This window comes from Netta rufina, assembly GCF_964035555.1.
Source record: "Netta rufina genome assembly, chromosome: 2".
Taxonomy (NCBI): Eukaryota; Metazoa; Chordata; class Aves; order Anseriformes; family Anatidae; genus Netta; species Netta rufina.
In genome coordinates, this window is record NC_140124.1 from 51,628,524 (window position 1) to 51,649,554 (window position 21,031).

A 21,031-nucleotide genomic window follows, 5' to 3' on the forward strand; every position below is an offset into this window, starting at 1 on the left:
TCCTGCATAAACATGTGCTGACAACACAGGAGCAAAGACATAGAAGTATCTTTTGTGTTCAGAGTTTGTTGTATGTTGTTTTTTGCATCTCAAACCCTATTCCAGTAAACAACACACAAGATGGATAAAAGCTGCTGCTTGACGTAAATAGCAGCGCCGCTATAGTGAGTGATTGCTCGCCTGGCTCATGTCAGGCACCTGAAATGCCCAGAAAGTGGGGGGGAAAAAGAGCAAAGGCAAAACCAAGCAGAACTGGTGTGGGGGAAAAAGCCGATACCAGCATGCTCACACATTTAAAGGACCCCCCAAACCATGTTCTCCTTAACAGCAATGTTGTTAACAGTAAGTAACCCTGCAGAGCACTCCTGATGTTCGCCCAAGCGAGGCAAAATAAAATCTTGTAAGTGTATTAATCAGGGTATAATAAATATTAGTTTGCTTTGGACCCAGAGAGAAGTGCACTAAAATACCATATTTCTTAACACTCTGATGGCTTAGCCAGACATGGAATATAATCATTTTATATACATATATGAGCAGTGTGACCACCTGTGTAGAGGCACATGTGTGTGCCATCCAAGGACAAAGAGGTTGCAAGACAAAGCAAGCACAAGGTACTGCAGATAAGAAGGACATCTTGCCAAATATGTGTGAATGATGACTGGAGAGACGAAAAAAACAAGATAAACAGCATAGGGAACAGACAAGACACTCCCTACCCCCCTTTTCTGAATGGGACAAGTAGCATAAAACCATGTGGTACAAGCAACACGTATATTGTTGAATATCTATACATATTTTCATTTACAATACTGTACATCACTGCAAAGGTTTTATGGATATAGTCAATGACCAGAGTCACATGAAGTACAGTCAACAAAAGTTTTGCAGAGAAAATATACCTCACCATTTCCCTGCCCAGCCCTCTTCAGAGATCAGTCTTTCATTTGAAACTAATATAAACCAAACACATCGAACCCAAGCCATGATGTGCATTACAGCCATTTCCAAATTCTTGGGATGTGTAAATGTGTGCTTCATCTCACATCTCAGTGGAGTCTTATGCCAACCACAGCAAATGTGGAGAAATACAAGGTTGATGACTCTTCAGACCTGACTGGGCTACCAAATAAGACATCAAGCGTGTTCCACAAAGCCATCTGCTATTCCTTCTCTGAACAGACAGAGTAAAACTGTTTATAGGTAGTTGAAAAGCTCCTGCCTTAACAGCAACTTTCCACCAAAATTCAAGCATACACTTTCTTAAACAGAGTTTACTTACTTTGGCTAGAATGCAGCTTTTAGGAGATATATAAGGTGAGTATCTTAAGCTGAAAACACAGCTGTATACAATCTGAATGAAAAGGAGATATGATCTCCCCCTGCACATGCCTAAACAGTAACAATTTCCGGTTATTTCCACAGCTAAAAATGCTGTAGTAAAAAAGAGTCACAGACAGAGAAGCATCATTACAGCTGTCATGTAAAAAGGCCTCACACATGTGATAGAACAAAAAGTTAGCCAAACCAGTGGCTTCAACTTAGAATACACTATGCCCATGTCAAGTCCTTTTCTATTAAATTTCAAATGTAATACTGCTCTTGAATCAATAGAATTAACCTTAGTGATAAAAGATAAGAATAAGCTATGCAAGCTGAAAGCATTGCTAGCTCAAAAACTAATATGGGCTTGATCCCATAGCTCAAGGTTGACATTCTCACTGCAATCTCTGTCTTAAAGGCAGCATGAAGGTATCTAAGAGCCTTATCATGGGTGGGAGGAAAGTTACGGTGTTGCATACCAGAGCAGTTAACTGCAGGTTCTGCCCTGAGCAATGCCCAGTGCAAGCCCTGGCACCGAGGCACTCTGTGGTGAGGTGCTTCTGCCACTGCTCTTTGGAGGCTGCCTAAAGGTATCGGTGCAACTTAGCTTCCCAGAAACTGCTCTGGGTTTGAGATGGAAAAGCATTTAGGTAGGTTAAAAGTTTGCAGAGCCCTCTTTGTTACAGGATGGAAGATCCACCTGTTTGTGATGCATCAGCACAGAAGCGTATTGGGAGGGTGCTCAGACACAGATTACCATTCAGATCTGTGCTACACGTACCAATCAACCTTCCTCTGCTACATATCTCACCTTTAAAAGAAGTGCCTTATAACTCCCTTTCTCTTTATAACCACCACAAAACGTCTCAGTGCTTTTTGAGACCCTTGATCTCCAGAGGAGCCTTCCTGAGCCCACGCCACAGCAGCAGTAGGTAGAACTGAGCTTCGTCATGGGCACAGAGGGACCACAGGGAGCAAAGACGTGTAGAAAGCTGTGCTGCTGCCAGCCCTGCTCGTATTTGTTTCCATCTCAACACACGTGGTGAGCAACAGGAAAGGGAGCAGGAAAGTGCAGAGCACTCTGCAGGCAGTGACTCAGCCCCTGTCCAACCTTTCACACTGGCAGCCGCAGAAATAAGGAGATGGCAGCCTCTCCTCACAGACAGCCTGGTGAGAAAGGAGCTGTTCCTTACCTGCCCCTGATATCACATCCAGGCAAGGCGCTTGCAGGACAAGTGAGAAGTGACCGTGAAAGACAGAGGTAAGCAGGCAACAACAGCCAAAGGGTAGACACAGAGCATAAGCACAACCGAGGCATATTAGGCACACTGAGATAAATAGAGCTTGTTGAAAGACTTCTCCCAGCTGCGTTCAGTACTCATCCAAGGCTGGCTCTAGCCTTAGACAAAGGCAGCAAAGATGCACAGATGCAAAGCACCCATGACTGCACTTCCCAATTTTTTGCAGTGGCACTAGAGAGCCAAGCTCAGAGCAGATGCTTGTCATGCTGCTGGCCAGGTAAGGGCCGTACACAGGACCACAACCACACACAGACATCGCTGACATCTCCCTTTAGCCAGGGCCCTGGCGGATTGGAGAGCACAGCTCTGCCTGGCACAGTCCTCAGCAGTCCTCCCTTCCCCAGGGGGAAAGGAATTACTCTGCCCAGCTAACACTGAAGTCAGAGTCATGTGCTATGAATGATACTAAATCAGTCATTGAATTCTTGGAGAAGAGTGGGACCACTTTAAATGAATCCACGTTTCCAAATTTTTAAATCTGAAGTTGTATCCTTCATATCTACCTGTTAGGCATGTTCTCTTAAAACCTACGTTACAAACTAGAGTGGAAATGTTTTGTGGAAGTCATCAAGGAAAAGACACTACATGAAGTTCAGGTTGAAAATGCCATTAACCAATCTTACGCTACTTTCTTGAAACACATAACTACATTCTTGTCCCTCTTAAGCTGCCCTTAACTCAGTGTATATGAGGATACTCTGACTCAAGCAGGCTTGACAAATATCTCATTTTTTCCATGAGTTCAAACAATCAAGCACAAAACTTAAAAGTACAAAACTTAAAAGTACTTGTTTGATGCTCATCCACAAGTTGTTAAAAAAAAAAAAAAACACATATATGTAATGTTTATTCTGGAATTTTTAAAAAAGCAAAACAAAACAAAAAAACGCTCTGTACACTGGCTTCTGACCTACTTCCAATATCTGTTAGTCAAGTACATCAGTCACTATTGCCAGAGAGTCTGGGTTCATTTTCCCATGCTGACAAAGAAACCAGAAGAGCACTAATATCTGTAGGGCTTTCATGAGCTCACTCAACCTCAGCCTTTATCACTTCCAGCAGCTTTATTTGATCTGAATTTGCAGGATAGGAAGTCCTCACTGACAACTATAGGCAATGCATGACCTGGGCAATTTCTCTGCAGCGTAGACTGCAGAGACAAAGGTTCAATAGGCCAAGGTTAATTTTTGTTTAGGTTTTCAGATTGCCCTTGAAAAATACATACAAGACTTAAAAAAAAAAAAAAAAAAAAGGCCTCTAACTACTCAGAAAATAACAGGGAAACAAAACCTAACAAAATCTCACAGTCACTGAGACTGTATATAGATGGCGTATGTTCTCTAACAGTCTTAAAATGCATATTTTCCCCATTTAATACTAGAATTTATTATTATTTGCTATGTAAATATCTCTTAGAGTTACACATTATCAAAAACCGAATGGCAGATAAGTCTCTAGATAAGGCAAGATAGACTAATATCAAATGTTCTTTAGGAAAGCATCCTATATCAATGTGGATAACATCCTTCAAGCAATCCCAAGCAACCCTATCTCACAGCTCTGTCTATCCCCCATTACTGTAACCTAAAGGTGCTGCTAGATCTTACCGATGTACAAAAGATGCAGCTGCATTCCTGAAGAGTGGTCATCTTATCCAGGGAATATTCACAGAGACATAGCTTGCAAGTGAGCAGCGGCTCCAGAGCCAAGTCTCCAGCTTCTGACTTGTCAGCTGCCATGGTGAGGGGGCAAGCCTTCCCAGCAGAGCCCATCCTCTCACCAATTGTCCACTCTGCCTGAAAAGAGAAATCAACAGCTGAAACATCCCACAGGCCACATATTCACTTCTCACTGATCTAAAGAATTTACAGCTCGAATCCATAAAAGCCCCTGCACACCCCAATGTACCACTTCAGCATCTCAGTGCCAGTCTCGCGCTTCAGGATGTTCAAAATTTATCAAGAAGATGCTTGAGAGCTCAGCTTCCCAAAAGGCATGAACTGGTTTGCATTCTCAGTGAATATTTACCTCATTGGCATGAAACACGTCAGTCAGGCCACTTATCATCAAATTTAAAAAAAAAATATAAAAAAATCACATAGATGAGATATTATCTATGTTGTATGCAACAGAACACCAGTCAAAGCCCTCACCAAAGTCCTAGGAGCAGGGATCTGACTTGGGACAATGAATTCTATATTTGAAAAAATGCTTATATATGTACACATCACCTTGCTCCCTCAAAGGAGTTTCAAAGCCATACACCTCCCGTCCCTGTGAATCCTGCAGCCACTGATGCACCCACACAGTTTCAGCTCCACTCCCACCTTCCATTTGACCTGGGGGCTCTCCTGGGCAGTGCAAGATCACTGCAAGTACAGACTCCCACTCCATAGGCGAGCACTTCAAACATTTAGCCTCTAATATAAGCGGCAGGTACCATGAACTGCACCTTCTCTTTGAGTTGCCACTGAGACAGTGAGCTAGCAGTCCCTACCAAGACGGGTAGCAAAGGCATCTAAACCCAGGAAAGCCTTTCACATTGCATGTCCTACGTGATACAGGGCTGAAACTTAAACCCAAAGAAGTAAGAGTGCTTCATGGATAGTTCTTTCTGAATTCCCTTGACTATGGTGGACAGCTGCCTGCTCAGGTCTGTAGCTTTTTGGTATCCCGCTCCCTGGCATCCAACTCTTCAATCTACATCACAGGGCTCTTCGGCGTATAAACAAGGTTTGTGAACCGTAAACTAAGTGCACTAGCACTTTGACATAGGGATACTCAAAATAGTCATGTTTCTACCACACATTGTGTCACACCAGTGCTTGGTGAAGAAATGTTTATCCCTTGAGAAGGAGCAATGGATTGGAATCTGATTCCATTATACGTCAAGATAACAAGCTCATATATATAATGTTCTCTGACCTAAGCATTTGAAAACACTGCACCATAACCATTAAAAAAAAATCAAGATCCCCATTCTTACCCACTTACACTGGAAGAGAAATTAAAGAAAATGATCTCATGCTTAAACTGAAATAACAGTAAGCAAGTTTGCAGATTTTGTTCACCTCAAAATAGACAGTGGGTTTTGGTGCAGTATTTAGGGCACAGGAAAATCTATCGCCATCTCCAAGAAACATGGCCTGAATTCCAGACTTGCTTCTGAATATACTTTGCTGATGCCAAGAGGACCTTCCCACACATTTCTTTTAAGGAGAGACATGGTGGCCAGCTGCACACAGCCACTTGCACCAGCACAAAGCGAGAGCACAGCACGTCTAAATCTAAAAGGCCTCATTACAAATGGAGGCTACAGGACTGTGAAAACTGCAGGGGATCAAGACCTGTCACCTGTCCCTTTGCATGTCTTTCCTTTAAGCACCCAGTCTGAGAGACACAAAAGTCATAGCCAAGATTCCAGCAACCAACTTCCTTGCGGCTAACCCAAAGCAAATTATCCCGTTAATGGCTTGCTATCTCTTGTTCAAAACATATGCCACGCCTGCATTATTCTTGGCTCAGTCCCCACAGGCTGCCATGCAGACCCCCCCGACTCGCCCCATATGGCTGCTGAGTTGGGCCGCCCGCATGGCCAGGAGCCTTGGAGCGAAGCCTCCGTCTGAGTCAGAAACTGCAACACTCTTCTGTAATTACTGCAACAGGGGGAAAAAGGGAGTGAGTCACTGGAAACGCTGCGGCAGATCAAGAACTACCTGTTATTTAGAACATGCTAGACATGATCTCAATATTTAGCAGGATTATAACGCGTTTACTCAGGTATGCTTTTCAACATCAGCTGCATCCGTAGGGGTAAGCTACTCAGCTCCACGAGCAGTGCACCCAGCAGACAGCACCACACGAACCTGGCTGACCAGAGAATCCTGCCCCCAGTGCAGGCTGGGCCACCTCACCTCACCACAACCTCATTCACCCCAGTGGGGTTCAGAAAAAAAAAAAAAAAGCAGCCGTGACCACAGCTGTGGGCACAGCACACAGAGGAGGCACCATGGCTACCACAGGCAGCACTCTCTCCATGCCCCCTGAGGAGCTGGCTTGTCCATAAGCACTTCTCCAGGTCAGGTGCAGGTAAAACCACCCTGTTAGTACCTGACAACCTGCCCATCAAAGAGGAAGAGGGTGCATGGCCTGCTTCTTTTCCTGGAGCAACCCGACCCACTGGTCTCTGCTTCTGCCCACTGGAATAGCTACTTGTGCTGCCAGTGCCAAGGAAAGCACGCAGGGAGAAGAGTTAATGGTCATGGAGAGGGATAGCCCCAGCCAGTGGGGAGAGAAACTGGGCCAGGGAAACACAGTAGGGGTTGGAAGGGACCTCAAGAGCTCATCGGGTCCAACCCCCTGCCAAAGCAGGTTCCCTAGAGCAGGCTGCTCAGGTAGGCGTCCAGGCATCCTTCTACTCCTTTCCCAACACTTCAAGGTCCATTGTCCTCTCCCAAGCTCTCAAGCCATCTCCTCAACTTTACTCCCCCTGGCAGAACTGCCTTTTTTATCTACTGCGGAGCAGCTGTGAACTTCCAACTCATCCGCTCCAAATTTTTATGGCTTTCACTTCGCCTGGCCTAGTCCCACCGACTGTCATTAGTTAATTATACATCCATTAGCTCTCTTTATAGTGGATTAAAATTCCTACTTTAATTACAAGTTGCCAAGAGTTTAGGCTGAAAACAAAACATCTTGGATGTATGCGTCCTGCAGGGGAAGAGGGAATCACTGAAGAACGAGTTGGGGACAAAGAGGACAGTATTCCATGTCTGATGGTGCTAGTAAAAATGACCTAAAAAAAAGGAACCTCATATAGGCAGGATACATCTGTAAGCACTGAGATCCTCCTTTTCTTCTTTTTCATACTCACACACACAGATATCACAATTATGACAGAATCCCATATAAAGCAATATATGCCTCATGGAAACCCAAATACAGCACATAATTTCTCACAAAATCCTCCACTGAACAACAACAAAGGTTGCATGAGATGTTGTAGCACAAGGATACACACATCTCAGGGATGCTCAAACCCGGAGGAACACATTAGACTAAATTCTGTACCAGCATAAATCAGTCAAACTGGGTCAAACTGGCCCCAGTCAGCACAAACACTCCTGTCTAAGGGCCCAAGATCCAAGTCTTTTTACTTGCATTTGTCAGCCAACGTACTCACATGCACACACACGCAGACCGTGTTCCTTTTACATGATATGGAATTTCCAGGAAATGGGATGTATTTCCGCAAATTGTGTGCTGCAAGGCTTATAAGGAAGAGGACCTGTTGGGGACATTCATCCTTCCCCGGCTCTGACGCTAGTGGTGTCAGTGCTCTAGGATAAGGCATGATGAGAAAGCCTGAACGAATGCGAGTGAGCTGGATGGGGTCAGTGCTAGGAGGGGGTAAACTGCACAGTCACCAGGAGCACAGTTTGCTGACCCATCCACCCTGCTGCTTCCTTCAGCAGCCTGCAGGCACTTTTGCTACGCCTTACGGAGGTGACAAAGCTTCCACATAGAACTGAAATGTCTCAGTGCCTTCCATAAGCGAGAAAACATACAGGCACGCTCAAAGCGAGTGAGAAGGGACTCAAGAGGGGCAGAAGGATAATTAAAAACAGAAACACTAACACAAAACCAGTGGAGGGTTTGAGAAAAGTAAGAAAAACACAACAGCAAAAGCATAGGAGGAAGGTGTACAGAACTCGTCTGCCTTCAGGGCCTCCTGACACCACAGACCACCAGCATCTGGCTTTGAAAACTACTTCACTACAGCAAATATCCACTTTACCTACTCCTGGACAGGTACCATTGCAAATCTTGATATTAGCAAGATTTAGATCGATATTTCCTGAAGTGGAAACTATTAACCACCACAGTATGCTGAATTGGCTATGTTTACTCCTGTGGGTATGGAGCAGAACAGATTATAGCATTTATCACGTTTTGTGGCCTCCAGATCAAGAGCCAGGGCAGACTCTGCAGACACATCTCCCCTGGGAAGGTTGTCCAGGGTCTATACCATTAGATCCCATCAAGGTGTTCTCCTCACACATCTACAGGATAGACATTTCAAATTGCGCCCTCAAGTGTGTATTGCAGAAGGTTAAAAAAAGCATGAGAAGCAACCCAGTAAGCACCGAGGTCAGAGGAGAAGGAAAGAGAAGAGGCACTCCAGGCACTGGAGCAGAGATTCCCCTACAGCCCCTGGAAAGACCATCGTGGAGCAGGAATTTCCCTGCAGCTTGTGACGAGGACCACACCAGGTTTGTCCTGAAGGGCTGCAGCCTGCAGAGAGTCCACGCAGGAGCAGGGGAAACCATGGGGAGGGAGGAGCTGGTACGGGCTGGCCATAACCCCTCCGTTCCCCAACCCCTGCACCACTTGTGGGAAGAGACAGGGGAGCTGGGAATGAAGGAGTGAAGTTGAGCCTAGGAAAAATGGGAGGCTGGGGAGGTGTTGTGTTAATTTGGGGGTCAGTTTTTCACCATCCAAATCTATTCGAATTGCCGAGAAACTAATTTTCCCCGAGTAGAGTCTGTTTTGCCCGTGCTGGTACCTGGCAAGCGATCTCCTTGCCTTCACCTTAACCCGTTGAGTTTTCCCTCTGACGTCCCCCCGTGTCCTGTTGAGGAGGGGGAGTGAGAGCACAGCTGGGTGGGCATCGGGCAGCCAGCCAAGGTCAAGCCAGCACAGCTCCACAGAGGTGTTAAAAATCGATGCAAGCAAGGGCTGAAACTTTCCCCTGTGAGCACGCACTGTAAGGTAACATCCTTGTCACGGCCATACAAAGGCTCGCTTAAGCCTGCCCAGGTGCCTCAAACCCAGATTACTGGGCTCAAGGAACAAAAGTTGCTCTGTGTATGTGACAGAGCAAACAAGCCAGGCAGTCTGCTAAGCTGCAACATCAGAAGGACATTGTCTGTGTGCCTGCAATCAACTCACTGTATTTAGCTTAAAAAAAAAATGTGTCTGGGTGTGACTTTCACCTCTTAGAAACATCACATAAAATCATGAAAGCCTTCTGCGCTGATGCTGGAGGAGAATGAATGGATTACATTCAGCACCATAAGTCATCCTTTCATTTCTCCCACGCTGCATCCAATAACAACAGGGTTCTTAGAGAAGCCACGTCGAGCCTCATGTTTACAAACAATTCTGCTGGAGTTAGTAGTTCTACGCTTTTAGCTCAATTCTGAGTTTAAAAGGAGTCAAGAAATGTATAAAAATGTACAAACTACTCCAAGAAACACTCACAGGATAAAAGGGGCCCTTCATGTGTTTTTTGGGCAGGTGGCCCATCCTGTGGGACAGGGTAAGCCCTCATGTCCCCTCTACCCCAGCATCCTCCCATGGCTTACGATCGACCAGCACCCAGGCATGGACCTGCATGAACATGGGATCATGAAGAGGTCTGGGATTAGGCTTATGGTCATGTGCTGCCCTAACACATAACATAGCACCTTCCCATTTTACAAAAAAAAAAAAAAAACCTTTCAGTATCAGAATGAACGTACTGACAGCACCTGCCCAAAGTTCCCATTTAGCGTACCAGGTAATCACCAAGCTTTGCTAAAGAAGAACTTGCAAAGAAGAACTTGCAAGTGCTGTAATTGTTTCTCATGCCCTAGAGATTTTTGAACTACTCCACCCATTACAAAATTACCTCAATGCCACATAAAAACCTGTTTTGACGTTGTTAACTCAGCATTTGGTTGTTTCCTGTAACTAAGGTTCTCCTCCTAAATAATAATAGTAATTCCTGAAAAATACAAGTGTGCAAAAGCAATCCTAAAAATCAGGCCCTTGGGGAAAAAGAGTAATTATAGAAATATGTCAAAAATATAACAGAGTGGTATTAAGGTAATGGGGTAAGATCACAGCAGATAAAAACCCAGCTGTGAAATTAGGACACGTGAAGGCAGACGTCAGAAACCTATGTGTTTGTAAGATCAGCTTCAACAAAACTCTATCCTCTTTACCAGCTTTGGTTACAACTCCTTAGCTGTCCCAGTTCTCTCAAGACAATGTTATTCAAATCAAAGAAAGGCTTGGGTTGGAAGGGACTTTAAAGACCTTAAAGACTACCCAGTGCCAACCCCCTGCCATGGGCAGGGACACCTCCCACCAGACCAGGATGCTCAAGGCCCCATCCAGCCTGGCCTTGAGCACCTCCACGGATGGGGCACCCACAGCTGCTCTGCAACCTGTGCCAGTGCCTCACCACCCTCATGGTGAAGGATTTCTTCCTTTTATCTAATCTATATCTCCCCTCTTTTAGTTTAAAGCCATCCCCCCTCGTCCTATCATTATCTGCCCAAGCAAAAAGTTGTTCTCCATCTTTTTTATAAGCCCCCTTGAAGTACTGAGAAGCTGCAGTGAGGTCTCCCCAGAGCCTTCAATTCTGCAGGCTGAACAGCCCCAGCTCTCTCAGCCTTTCTTCACAGGAGAGGTGCTCCAGCCCTCTGAGCATCTTCTGGACCTCCTCTGGACCTGCTCTAACAGCCCCACATCCCTCTTGTGCTGTTCTTCAAAATCCACGTTTAAGGCAGGTTTTATAAACTCAACGGTTCTGCACAAGGTATTGGTGTGAATCAAGCCAGCTATTATTCCTGTGGTCTATTAGACTCGCCACTAACCCACAATGCATTAATTTCTTCTTTTGACATGCACTGCCTACTCAGAGCTGCCAATCTCGTCCATACGGCATTACTTACGAAGTACTGGTTCGGTAAGGCTGTAAAACATGTGATTAAAGCTCCCGTTCAGGAAAGCCTTCATCTTCAAGGAGGACACTTAATCATATGCTTAAGTGTTCCCATGTATCAAAGCCTAGGTATTTTGCTTTATTACGATGGGATTATTAACAAGTTAAACAAGTACTTAGATTGTTCGAAATTCTGCTGTCCAAAAAAGCAACCATGAATGAAATGTCTAATTTAAAATCAATGTTAATATATTCAGGATTACTGTATTACACCTGTGCCTTATGCAAGCAAGCCGATGACTTGATTACATGTCTAAGGAAAAGCCATTTTTGGACTACCATAATATGCCACCAAGCTGAAGTATCAGAAATTATATCTGTTCTGTTTGAGCAGAGCTTAAGAAAAATAGATGTGTAATACTTCATGCACTGTAAAAATTGTATTTTAAGAAAACATCTTTAAAGAACCAGCAGTTGAAGTAAACGTGCTGTCTGGTACATGAGAACACACTGAAGGCAATTTCTCTCACTTGTTTTTGGAGTATTTGCATATCATGCTAGCAACCAAGAAATAAATATATAAAATATTTTGGAAATGAATGTAGTAATCAGGAAGCCTCTTGCACAGACACACAACAAAAAAAGTAAGGGACAGACTGCATTAATTAAGAATATCATCCAGCTTCCTGCCAGGTATTTTTATACCAGCATTTTAGGACGACTAAAGCACACGTCGAACAGCTTCCCAAATCCCACATGAACCCAGTAATATCAAATCATTTTAATAAATCAAACCGTCATTAGGGCACGTGTAAATCATGACACTCCACAACTCTTTGTGGGCATATTTTTTGGGTAACACTGCATCTCTACTGTAATACTCTACTGTAAAACTGTAAGGTAAGAATAACTTGGAGATTTTAGAACAGTTTTTCACTGTAACTTTTAGCAACCCTATATTGGTATGTCCTCAGGGAATTCTTTTGTAAGATGATTGTGGATATTAATTGAATATAACAAACCTCTATTTTTTTCCAAAATATATGTGATTCATTGCACTTCTGGGAATTCTTTGTGTTTCTTTGTAATGCTGCTTTAGAATAAGGTAGGGGGAAAAATGTGGGCTTTTCCCCCTTCCATTCCTAAAAAGCTGAGGAGTCCAAGAAAAGGGAATCCAACAGCTAACAGTGAAATAATCACTGCTACTCCTAGCTGACAGGCAGCTAGGAAAAGCATTTTCCAAACACTTACAAAGACTGAAACAGAAACAATGCACCCTGATGCTAAACTGCAGTGCACAATCCAAGCAGGGTCTTCATCTCTCCTCAGCACTGACAGCAGCCACAGCACAGCAGTATTGACCGACTCCATGAGGACAGACGGGAGCCTTTCTGGGAAGCCGTCAGATCATTGTATCACAGAAGCCACCACCTTCAGACAGTTCTGCTGGAACTGGACTTGAACTGGGACATCCCGACACTCAGGATGCAGCTCCGTCAATGTCAGCAGATCTACTACCCATTAGGTCCTGTGGGCATCACTTTGGGGATGAGCCAGATGAACCAAGCTTGCTCTGCCCGAGCAGTGTGGTCCTGCAGATGGTCAGTATCTGGATTCTCCTAAAGTTTTATGTTCACCCTGGCAGTCACGGAGCTGTAGGAAGTTATCAGCACAAAATGCAGTGGAACTGGCAAACTGCAGCTAGATGATAGCACCGGTGTATTTTGACATCAAACATTTCCAAATATTTCCACAACACATCCAAACAACAAAATTGTACCAACTGGAATTTCAAGTATTAGTTACCAAGGTGAGATTAGACTCTAAAGCTTATCTAAATAACACTCCCTTTTCTTAATGATACCGTGCAATGCCTGCCAATGCTAAGCTACAAGGAATTTCCATCCTAACTAGTTTGGTGTACTTTATTTTTAACTTCCTGTTGACAAGAGGTAATATACCACTACTAAAAAAAACTCCACTCTTCGTGACATTAATGGCAAAAGCAAATGATAGGTCTTCCTCTTTGATCACATGAAGGGTTTTGGTAACTGCAGCATAGTAACTAAAAAGGAATTAAGCCCTTGGGATGTCAAGTGGGTTGATAACTCAGCTAGCTGTCTCAGCCGAAACAGGAATAGGAAGTGAAATGTAACAATTTGCCTTTGACATAGAAAAAAAATGTTTGTTTTTGCTAATCAGATAACAAAACCTTGGGATCTGTTAACTCCTTGAACTAGATTGTTTGTAGTTTAGATAGGATATTTTCAGAACATATTTGTGACATTGGCCTGTTCCAGCGTCAAGGATTTCTGGAACGTATTTGTAAACTCACGTCGTTAAAGTGAAAGCGGTGGCACTGTACTTGACAGAGGGGCCAACTTGATCTGTTTGCTCAGGAGACACTAACTGGGCCAGCGGGCTCCTCTGGCTGCTCATGCTTCCTTCTTCAGAGCAGCGTCCCAACTGCAAGGCAAGCAGTCAAAGGCAAGCAGAGACATGACCCAGAGCCAGGCCTCGAACGTGACAGCAAAACACTTCTTACTGCCAAGATAAGCATGCAGAACTTTCCAGAAGCCAAAAACCAACCGAGCTGACCAAAACAATGAAAGAGATCCTCCACTGACTTCTGTAAAAACACCGTATACTACAGAAATTAACTGAACTCCATATATTGAAGAAAACAACACCCGTTTAGTTGTTTATTTTTAGAAGAGATTATCTGAGTAACATTTTTTTCAGAGTTTACAATAACATCTCCTTTAACATCTCTGTCCTTTCATTCTGCCAGGCCAAGGAGTCTGCAAACTTGCAAGATTGTGGTCCTACGGTCCTGTTTCCTGCAAGCATCAAGAAGCACTTTCACACAATTTTGGACTGACATCAACAGGAATCAAAGAACAAGTTCATTTTCCTTTTACAACAGTTTTTGCGTGGCTGCTCAGTGAATAAAACTAACAAGTACGATGGTTTAGTTTGCCCTTATCTCATCTTTCAGTCAAATATGCTGCCCATTATTATTATTAAAACATGCTGTTCAAGGTAATCAAGATAAAAAAGGCAAAATATTGAAAAATGCCTTTGATCCAAACAAGTCTCAATGACTTCGAATGTTGGGAGGGGTGACCCTGGGGTAAGGCTGAGAGTCAAGTCTGAAGATGAGACCTTGGGGAAGTCACTGTAGCTAATGTAACACTTTGCATTACGCAAACAACGTGAGTAACTACTGATGGTGCTAGAGCTCAGTAAGAAATAATACAGAGTCATTAAGAAGCAATAGCAGAGGTTTGGACCCTGACATGAGCAGCTTGTTTTGAAACGAACACTTGCATTTATTGAAGCAACTGCCACCGCTTCTCACAGCTGGCTATGAAACTAGTATCCCTAAACTGTATCCCTAAACTCCTCTGCCAGGTCCTCAGATGAGGAACGGGCAGAGCGCTGTACTTGATCCGAGCCATAAAATCAAAGCCCTGCCAAAAGGAGTGCTTCCAAGGGCTCCAAGTGGGCCTGCTTATGTGTGCATAGACACCAGAAATAATTAAAGGAAGCTGCCCTTCCAAAGCCTCCCGAACACTCAGAAAAATGAACATCTGGAGCACAGGACTGACGGACCTCATAGCCTTGCTATAATGACGATCTCACAGAAGTCTTTCTAAGGATGTCTTTCTGGAGGCTGGTCTCTTAATTATGACCACAAGAACCAACACCTCTCAAAGAGTAATGAGGAAAAAGAACTACAGTAAGTATTCTCAAGTCCTTGTCTACTCCTCTCCCCACAAGTGCTTGTGTCCTTCATTTGTTGGCCCATCATGTCAAAATGTGGGAAGCCAGGTCAACAAGGGGGCTGAAAATGGTCAAGCCATGTATGCTACTTGGGTATTTGCAATAAAAACATTGACCAGTCCAAAAAACACATGTCCTTAAAGTAGCATCAGCTAAATTATATGTATACATATGACTTTTACTCCACTTCAGGCAAAGGCTATGATTTTCTTTCCCACAAATCCTCCCTGGAGAGCGTGATGGAGACTCCCCAGCACCGAACTCATCGATACAACTGCAAAGAGGTCAGGAGGGTGCAAGATTGCATCCTCTCAGTTGTGCAAACCTTCCCCAAGCAAGTCCTTGCTGGCCCTGTGCATGTTATCTTAGCCCTATACTGGGGAAACTCCACCAGGAAAGGCTCCAGGATCAGTGATCAGCCAACAGCCCACTGCTTGAGGAAGCTTTAAGTGAGTGCACCGTCAGATAGCCCACAAGCTCAGCTAGTTTTCTGCACTGACATCTTTGTAACTTTTCCTTTTGGGGACAAGACAGGACAGGGGAACACACCAGCTATTTTTCCATCATCTTCTCCCCACCTCCACCCGTCAAAATGCTTCCAAAATTAAGCAGAGCCATGATCATTCCCGTCTACAGCTCAGACGTAACCAGTGTCAGCCTGCACGTCACAGCCTCTAGTTAACGCTGGAATTTTCTTTGCATGCAAATGATTAGCCTATTTGCTAGCTGTCATGAAATGCGTTTTTCCTTCTATGTACACAGGGCTTTAGAGCATTTAATTTTGACTGATTTCTGGCTATATATTCATGAGCAAGGAATTCTGCTCTAAGCCACAGTAATATATAATACATAAAAGTGCAAGTAAACATGGCCATGAAGGACCTGTTTCAGCCCCTGAACGCAGGGAGATAGCTCTTCTGTTGCAATGTTTTTTCCTTTTTGCAGACACACAGAGCACATAAAGGTTCTCAGATCTGCACATTTACTTGCTGGAAGTCTGGGGATACAACATTTTGTATAATCTAGCCCGAATATCAAAGCTGCTGTTAGACACCCAGACAGCGTCCATGCTTTGAATGACTCGTGTCTTATATTTGCCCTTCTCTCCTCATTATTGCAGCAAAGCAAAAGCCAGAAAAGCTTGCAACAGACACAAATAAATAGCAATGTTCTCAATTAAAGGGGAGGAAGATATGCATGATGGTAAAATGTGTTGTTTTTTTTTTTCCCTTCCAGTAAAAAGTAATTCTGTACTCTGTCTCCTAATCAGCATCTCTTGTCTCTCCATCGGGCAAAAAGCATGTAGGACAACTCTCCATGACTGCTGTGTCTACAACAAGAAACCCCATACAAGAGATGTGCTCTAGCACGCACAAAACCCCCCAGACAAGCTGGAGTTTTGCACAGTAATACACTGGCCAAGGTTTTCATGACCAGCACATCATGACTTCATCTTCCTCACTGGTTACAGCTCCAGACTAAAATCAAAGCACACTCTTATCAAGTCCCAGTTCTGGAGCCACGCTTCGGTCCCACCCTGACTCACTTAGCTGCCCTTGTTTATGGGTTTTGAAGTCTGTCAGAAGGGTACAGAATTTCTCATTAGGTTTTACACAAACATAATTTAATAGGCAGTCCCTTGGCTACGGCGTGTCTGAGACTGCCTCACTTGAGGGAGTTTAGCTATTCTGTAGCAAAAGCCAGCCTCCAGCAGCCCAAATTGCTGTGTCTGGTGCCAACAGGGACTGCAGAGATCTCAACCAGGGGAAACCTGAGGCACAAGGATGCTCACAGGTCCCAGGGCTGTGTGGCCCAAACTCCACTGAAGCCAAAACTGCACTTGTGGGCACTAGGGACATTCAGAGAATCAGATGGCATTTATAACCGAAGCACCATCTGACACCAATCTGTGTTTAAGCATAGGGGTGCTTAAACAATGCATTTTACTGTGGAGCCTGAGCAGATTCCCCTAGAAATACAGCAAAAAACACCCAGACCTTGGGCAACCCGCCTCTTTTCTGTATTAAAATAGAATAAGAGGAACCAGAAATGGGGAACACATGTCATTGTGTGCAAGCAGCTACACATACAAAGAGATCTAGGAAACAGCATCAACAAAATATTATTTTATACAGCTACATTTTATATTTGAAAGTGTGTTTGCAATGCAGTTAACCTAGTCATGCTATCAAGCCTTCACTCAGCACCTCTGCTCCTCCCTGGAAGATGAGGAGTTGGAAAAGTCCCACTTCAGTAGGAAGTACAATTTGAGATGCTATCTTTTTTATTTTTTTAAAGAGCATTTTAATATCTGCCAGTAATGATCTACTTCATGAATGTAATGCCCACTCAGTTCCCACCAAGTTGAAAACGTTTACGAGACAGAAAAAAGATTACTGAACACTATTTTCTTACTGATCAGCACAATGCTATTTGGCACAGGCACCTCTGTAAATATTTGTCCAGCACTGGGTAAATTTGCAGTGTATGATGGCCCTCCGACCTGTACTTCTCTCTGTCAGGTTAGAAGGCTCACAGTTGAGCACCGGAGCTCAGCTTGGGCAGAAATACAACACGATGGAGGCAGACCTTAGTGTCACTGCTGTCCTTCCCTTACGATCTGTTCCTTTTGGGTTCGTTCAGCGTTCCCCTTCACAAGCAAAAAGATTAATTTTGAGGTGGAGTGATTATAAGGTTATTCCTGGCTGTTGTGTAACGAAGGGAATTTGTTCAGTGCATTACACCGGGCCAGCCTTTGGCACGGGGAAGCCAGAGGAGGGAACTGTACCCATCCTCTGTGAGCATGTGGAAGAGAAGGGCAGACCCAGCCTCACCAAGCTGGAGGCAGTGTCTCCTCTGCTGTGTGCCAGGAGGTCCGATGGACTCGGTTCACGGCGACACTGGCAGCCCGCCACGGTATTTTGTTCACATGTGCTTGTGATCATGGGCCTGGAGCTGTAATTACAGTCTCAGATTTCACAATACTACCAGCCCAGGAGATATTTATGGATCTGATACGTAGGATCTATCAGCATCGTGGAGTCTCACAAATATTCAAGAAAACTCCCCGCTCACAAAGAGGGTCAGCAAGTCTGCCACAGTTTCTTTAAACCACACATTCAAGCAATACCCTTCCCTGGCTCACACCACTAAAAGGCACTGCAACATCTGGACCAAGCAGATTACAGGCACTGGGCTCCTATGACAGATATTATCACCAGTGTACTAATGAACGGGGAACCAGGTTAAGTATTAGTGCTGCTTGTTCTGCTGTAAAGCGACTTGCTGCTTTCCATAGTTGCATTTTAAACTGAAGATGTTAATAAGGTCAAGTACATACTTTCCCCCTCCAACAGAAGAGAAAGGTCAGATAGCCACTTCCACATTGTTCATTTGTTTTTACAAAGCTTATGCAGCATTTAGAGAACAGTGTAATCCAAGAACTGAGCTAAAGAGGAACAACTCCGTATCGCTGGCTATTTATATTATTCACTTCTGCTCCAAAGTACACCACTGCACAGACAAAATCACCAAAATGTCACCATATGCAGGGAAGAAGAGTGCCTGTCGGCGAGGAGTGCACAGGATACAGTGAGACATGGGGAACAGAAACAATCAAGTTGCCAAATGCTGTTCCTACACGAAGCGTAGGGAGGTTTCCATGTCCTTATGTAAGTCAACAGTGCCGTGTGTTAAATACCCCCACCAGACAGTAAGAAGCCTGGCAGAAAAGGAGTCTGAGTCTCATCATCCTGGCTTGGCTCTGGAATAGCTCCAGTTTCTTCTGAAGGAATACTTCCCACTTCACCACGGCTCTAGATGCTCTGCAAACACATCCTCCCTAATCCATAACGTAAAGCAGTGCTTTCAGGATCATCACTACAGCCATCCCCTTTCCAGCATGCTGTATTTTTTCCAAGGCTCCCTGTGAGAAGGGCTTCAGCCACTTTCATGCTATGACAACAACCCATACACCCACTCACATTTTCAGGCATGGACAAGCCCTAAACAGGAGGAGGATCAGGCCAATATATTTGTTCTGGAAAATATTTAAGGACAAGGTTTTGAAACTTCTGTTTCCAGACTTACTGCTATTCCAGCCCCTGTGCTTGCCCTTAACAAAGACCACTTGCCCTTCAGGCTGAGGGCAGCAAAACAGATCACGTTACTGTGCCTGCTCATGGCCAGCTCCAAAGCGGCACCGGGGTATTTCAGTCACAGCCTCTCTCTCTGCTCAAATGTACTTCTTAAAAGCATTCGCTGTTTTTACAGAGGATAGGAAGTCACCCTGTAATGTTTCCTTAACTATCGCCATCCTAAATATTTTACTACTTGCAGTACTCTCTACAAGGAGCATATTTGATATTGCCATACAGAGTTGGGAAGCAGAGTGCCTTTTTATTACAGAAAATACAGAGCCTTATAATAAGCCTGAGTGAAACATCTTCATTACCAAAGCAGCTTTGTGCTGAGAAAGCCTGCCACTGGAAAAGAGAAAGCAGTACAAACATACTAAGAAATGCTATTTGCTGTTTAGTGCAAAAGAAAAAGAAACAGAAAAACTTAATGCATACTAGCAAACAGATCTATTGCACATTTAGTATATGTTTACCTAAACTACATAACCCTAGACCCTGAACAGTTTAGACCTGTACATTAAAATACAGATAAGTATATTTTTTCCTTCCTGACAGCAGCCGTACCATACTGTGACATAAGGAACAGCTTTAAACCAGGAGGAAACCTGAATTTTAAACTCGGGCTCCCTCCGACCTAATCTGATGTGTCTTCAGCATGAAGTGAGTTCTTGTATGTAAGGTACAGCCGATATGACACGGTGTGCCATCTTAGCAACTGCTTCCCACACAGCTACATGTCCTAATACTGCTGCATTTTCAACCTCCTCGTAGAGATATTCCTTTAAAAGTTCCACGGTCAGAAGTAATTTCACCCTCCTGGGCAGTACCTCACATCTATTTCGTTTTCTGTGCCTTTAATCGTCCAGACTCCGAGACTGCCTTTTTGCCTCAGTCCTATGCACCACACAGCTCAGTTTTAGCCAAACCAGGAATAATATTTATTCTAGCTCTTCAATCATTCTATTCCTCACCTTTTCTGCCAGCTAGACCTTTTCTGTCTTCTACAAGCAAATGTCGGTTTTCTGTTCCTTCATTATTTTTGCTAAGGAAAAAAAAAGAGGCAGAAAGCTATATTCCAACATACCTTGAAAGCAGAGCAGTCTTCACTCCCAGCTGTTTGACTTTTCAATAGCTTCACTCACACTTCAGCGCTCCCAAGAATCATAATGTCACAACCACTGTAGCTCGCAATCAGAGGCAGAGGCAGATCTCTCTCTCTCGCACACCCTTCCTCCCCTCCGTCTCTCTGACAGCTGTGCACTTTTTAGGACCGCAGCAGGACTTGCCTCCCGCTCCCTTTGCCACTCTGATAGCTAATCCCCTCCCTGCTATTAGGAGCACGCTGCCATTATATCTTAAAAGCACGCCACAGCTTGCATGCAGTAGCTGTGGGAAAGCTGCATTTATTTATACAGGAAGCTTGAGCACAGCACTTCCTACTTCCCATCCCAGCCTCAATGCAACTGCAGGTGACTGCTTACACCCTGCCAGTGCATACCCCGTGTTCTCATCTGGATACCCGTGCCGCTTTTAACTCCCATCTGCGCCCTGACAAGATCAAACCGAAGGAGATAAAGCGTCAGAGGTGAGACCCCGCTTGCCATTTAACCTGCTTCAGGATAGCAGTTCGTGCAGCAGCCCACCTACCGGCAGGCGATGTCTGAGGCGCTGCTCCTCCTGCTTATCTCCAGATGTGAAGAACGTGGGTCTAAAAGCAAAGTGATTGCTTCACGAGCAAAAAAATCCAAACTCCCCAGCAGCGGGGTAAT

The 21,031-nt window shown here is 44.3% G+C and overlaps 1 protein-coding gene across 1 annotated transcript in view; it reads right to left on the reverse strand.

The window, feature by feature from the left end:
* The window catches only part of RNF144B (ring finger protein 144B), a 55,074-nt gene extending 34,561 nt beyond the window's left edge, over nucleotides 1–20,513 (reverse strand). The window contains exons 1-2 of the mRNA XM_084282655.1: nucleotides 20,347–20,513; nucleotides 4,232–4,420 (exon numbers count right to left, since the gene is read on the reverse strand). Of these exons, the coding sequence (XP_084138781.1) occupies nucleotides 4,232–4,396 (165 nt within the window). The 5' untranslated portion in view covers nucleotides 4,397–4,420; nucleotides 20,347–20,513. The remainder of the gene's footprint in view (nucleotides 1–4,231; nucleotides 4,421–20,346) is intronic.
* Between the last annotated feature and the right edge of the window lie 518 nt (nucleotides 20,514–21,031).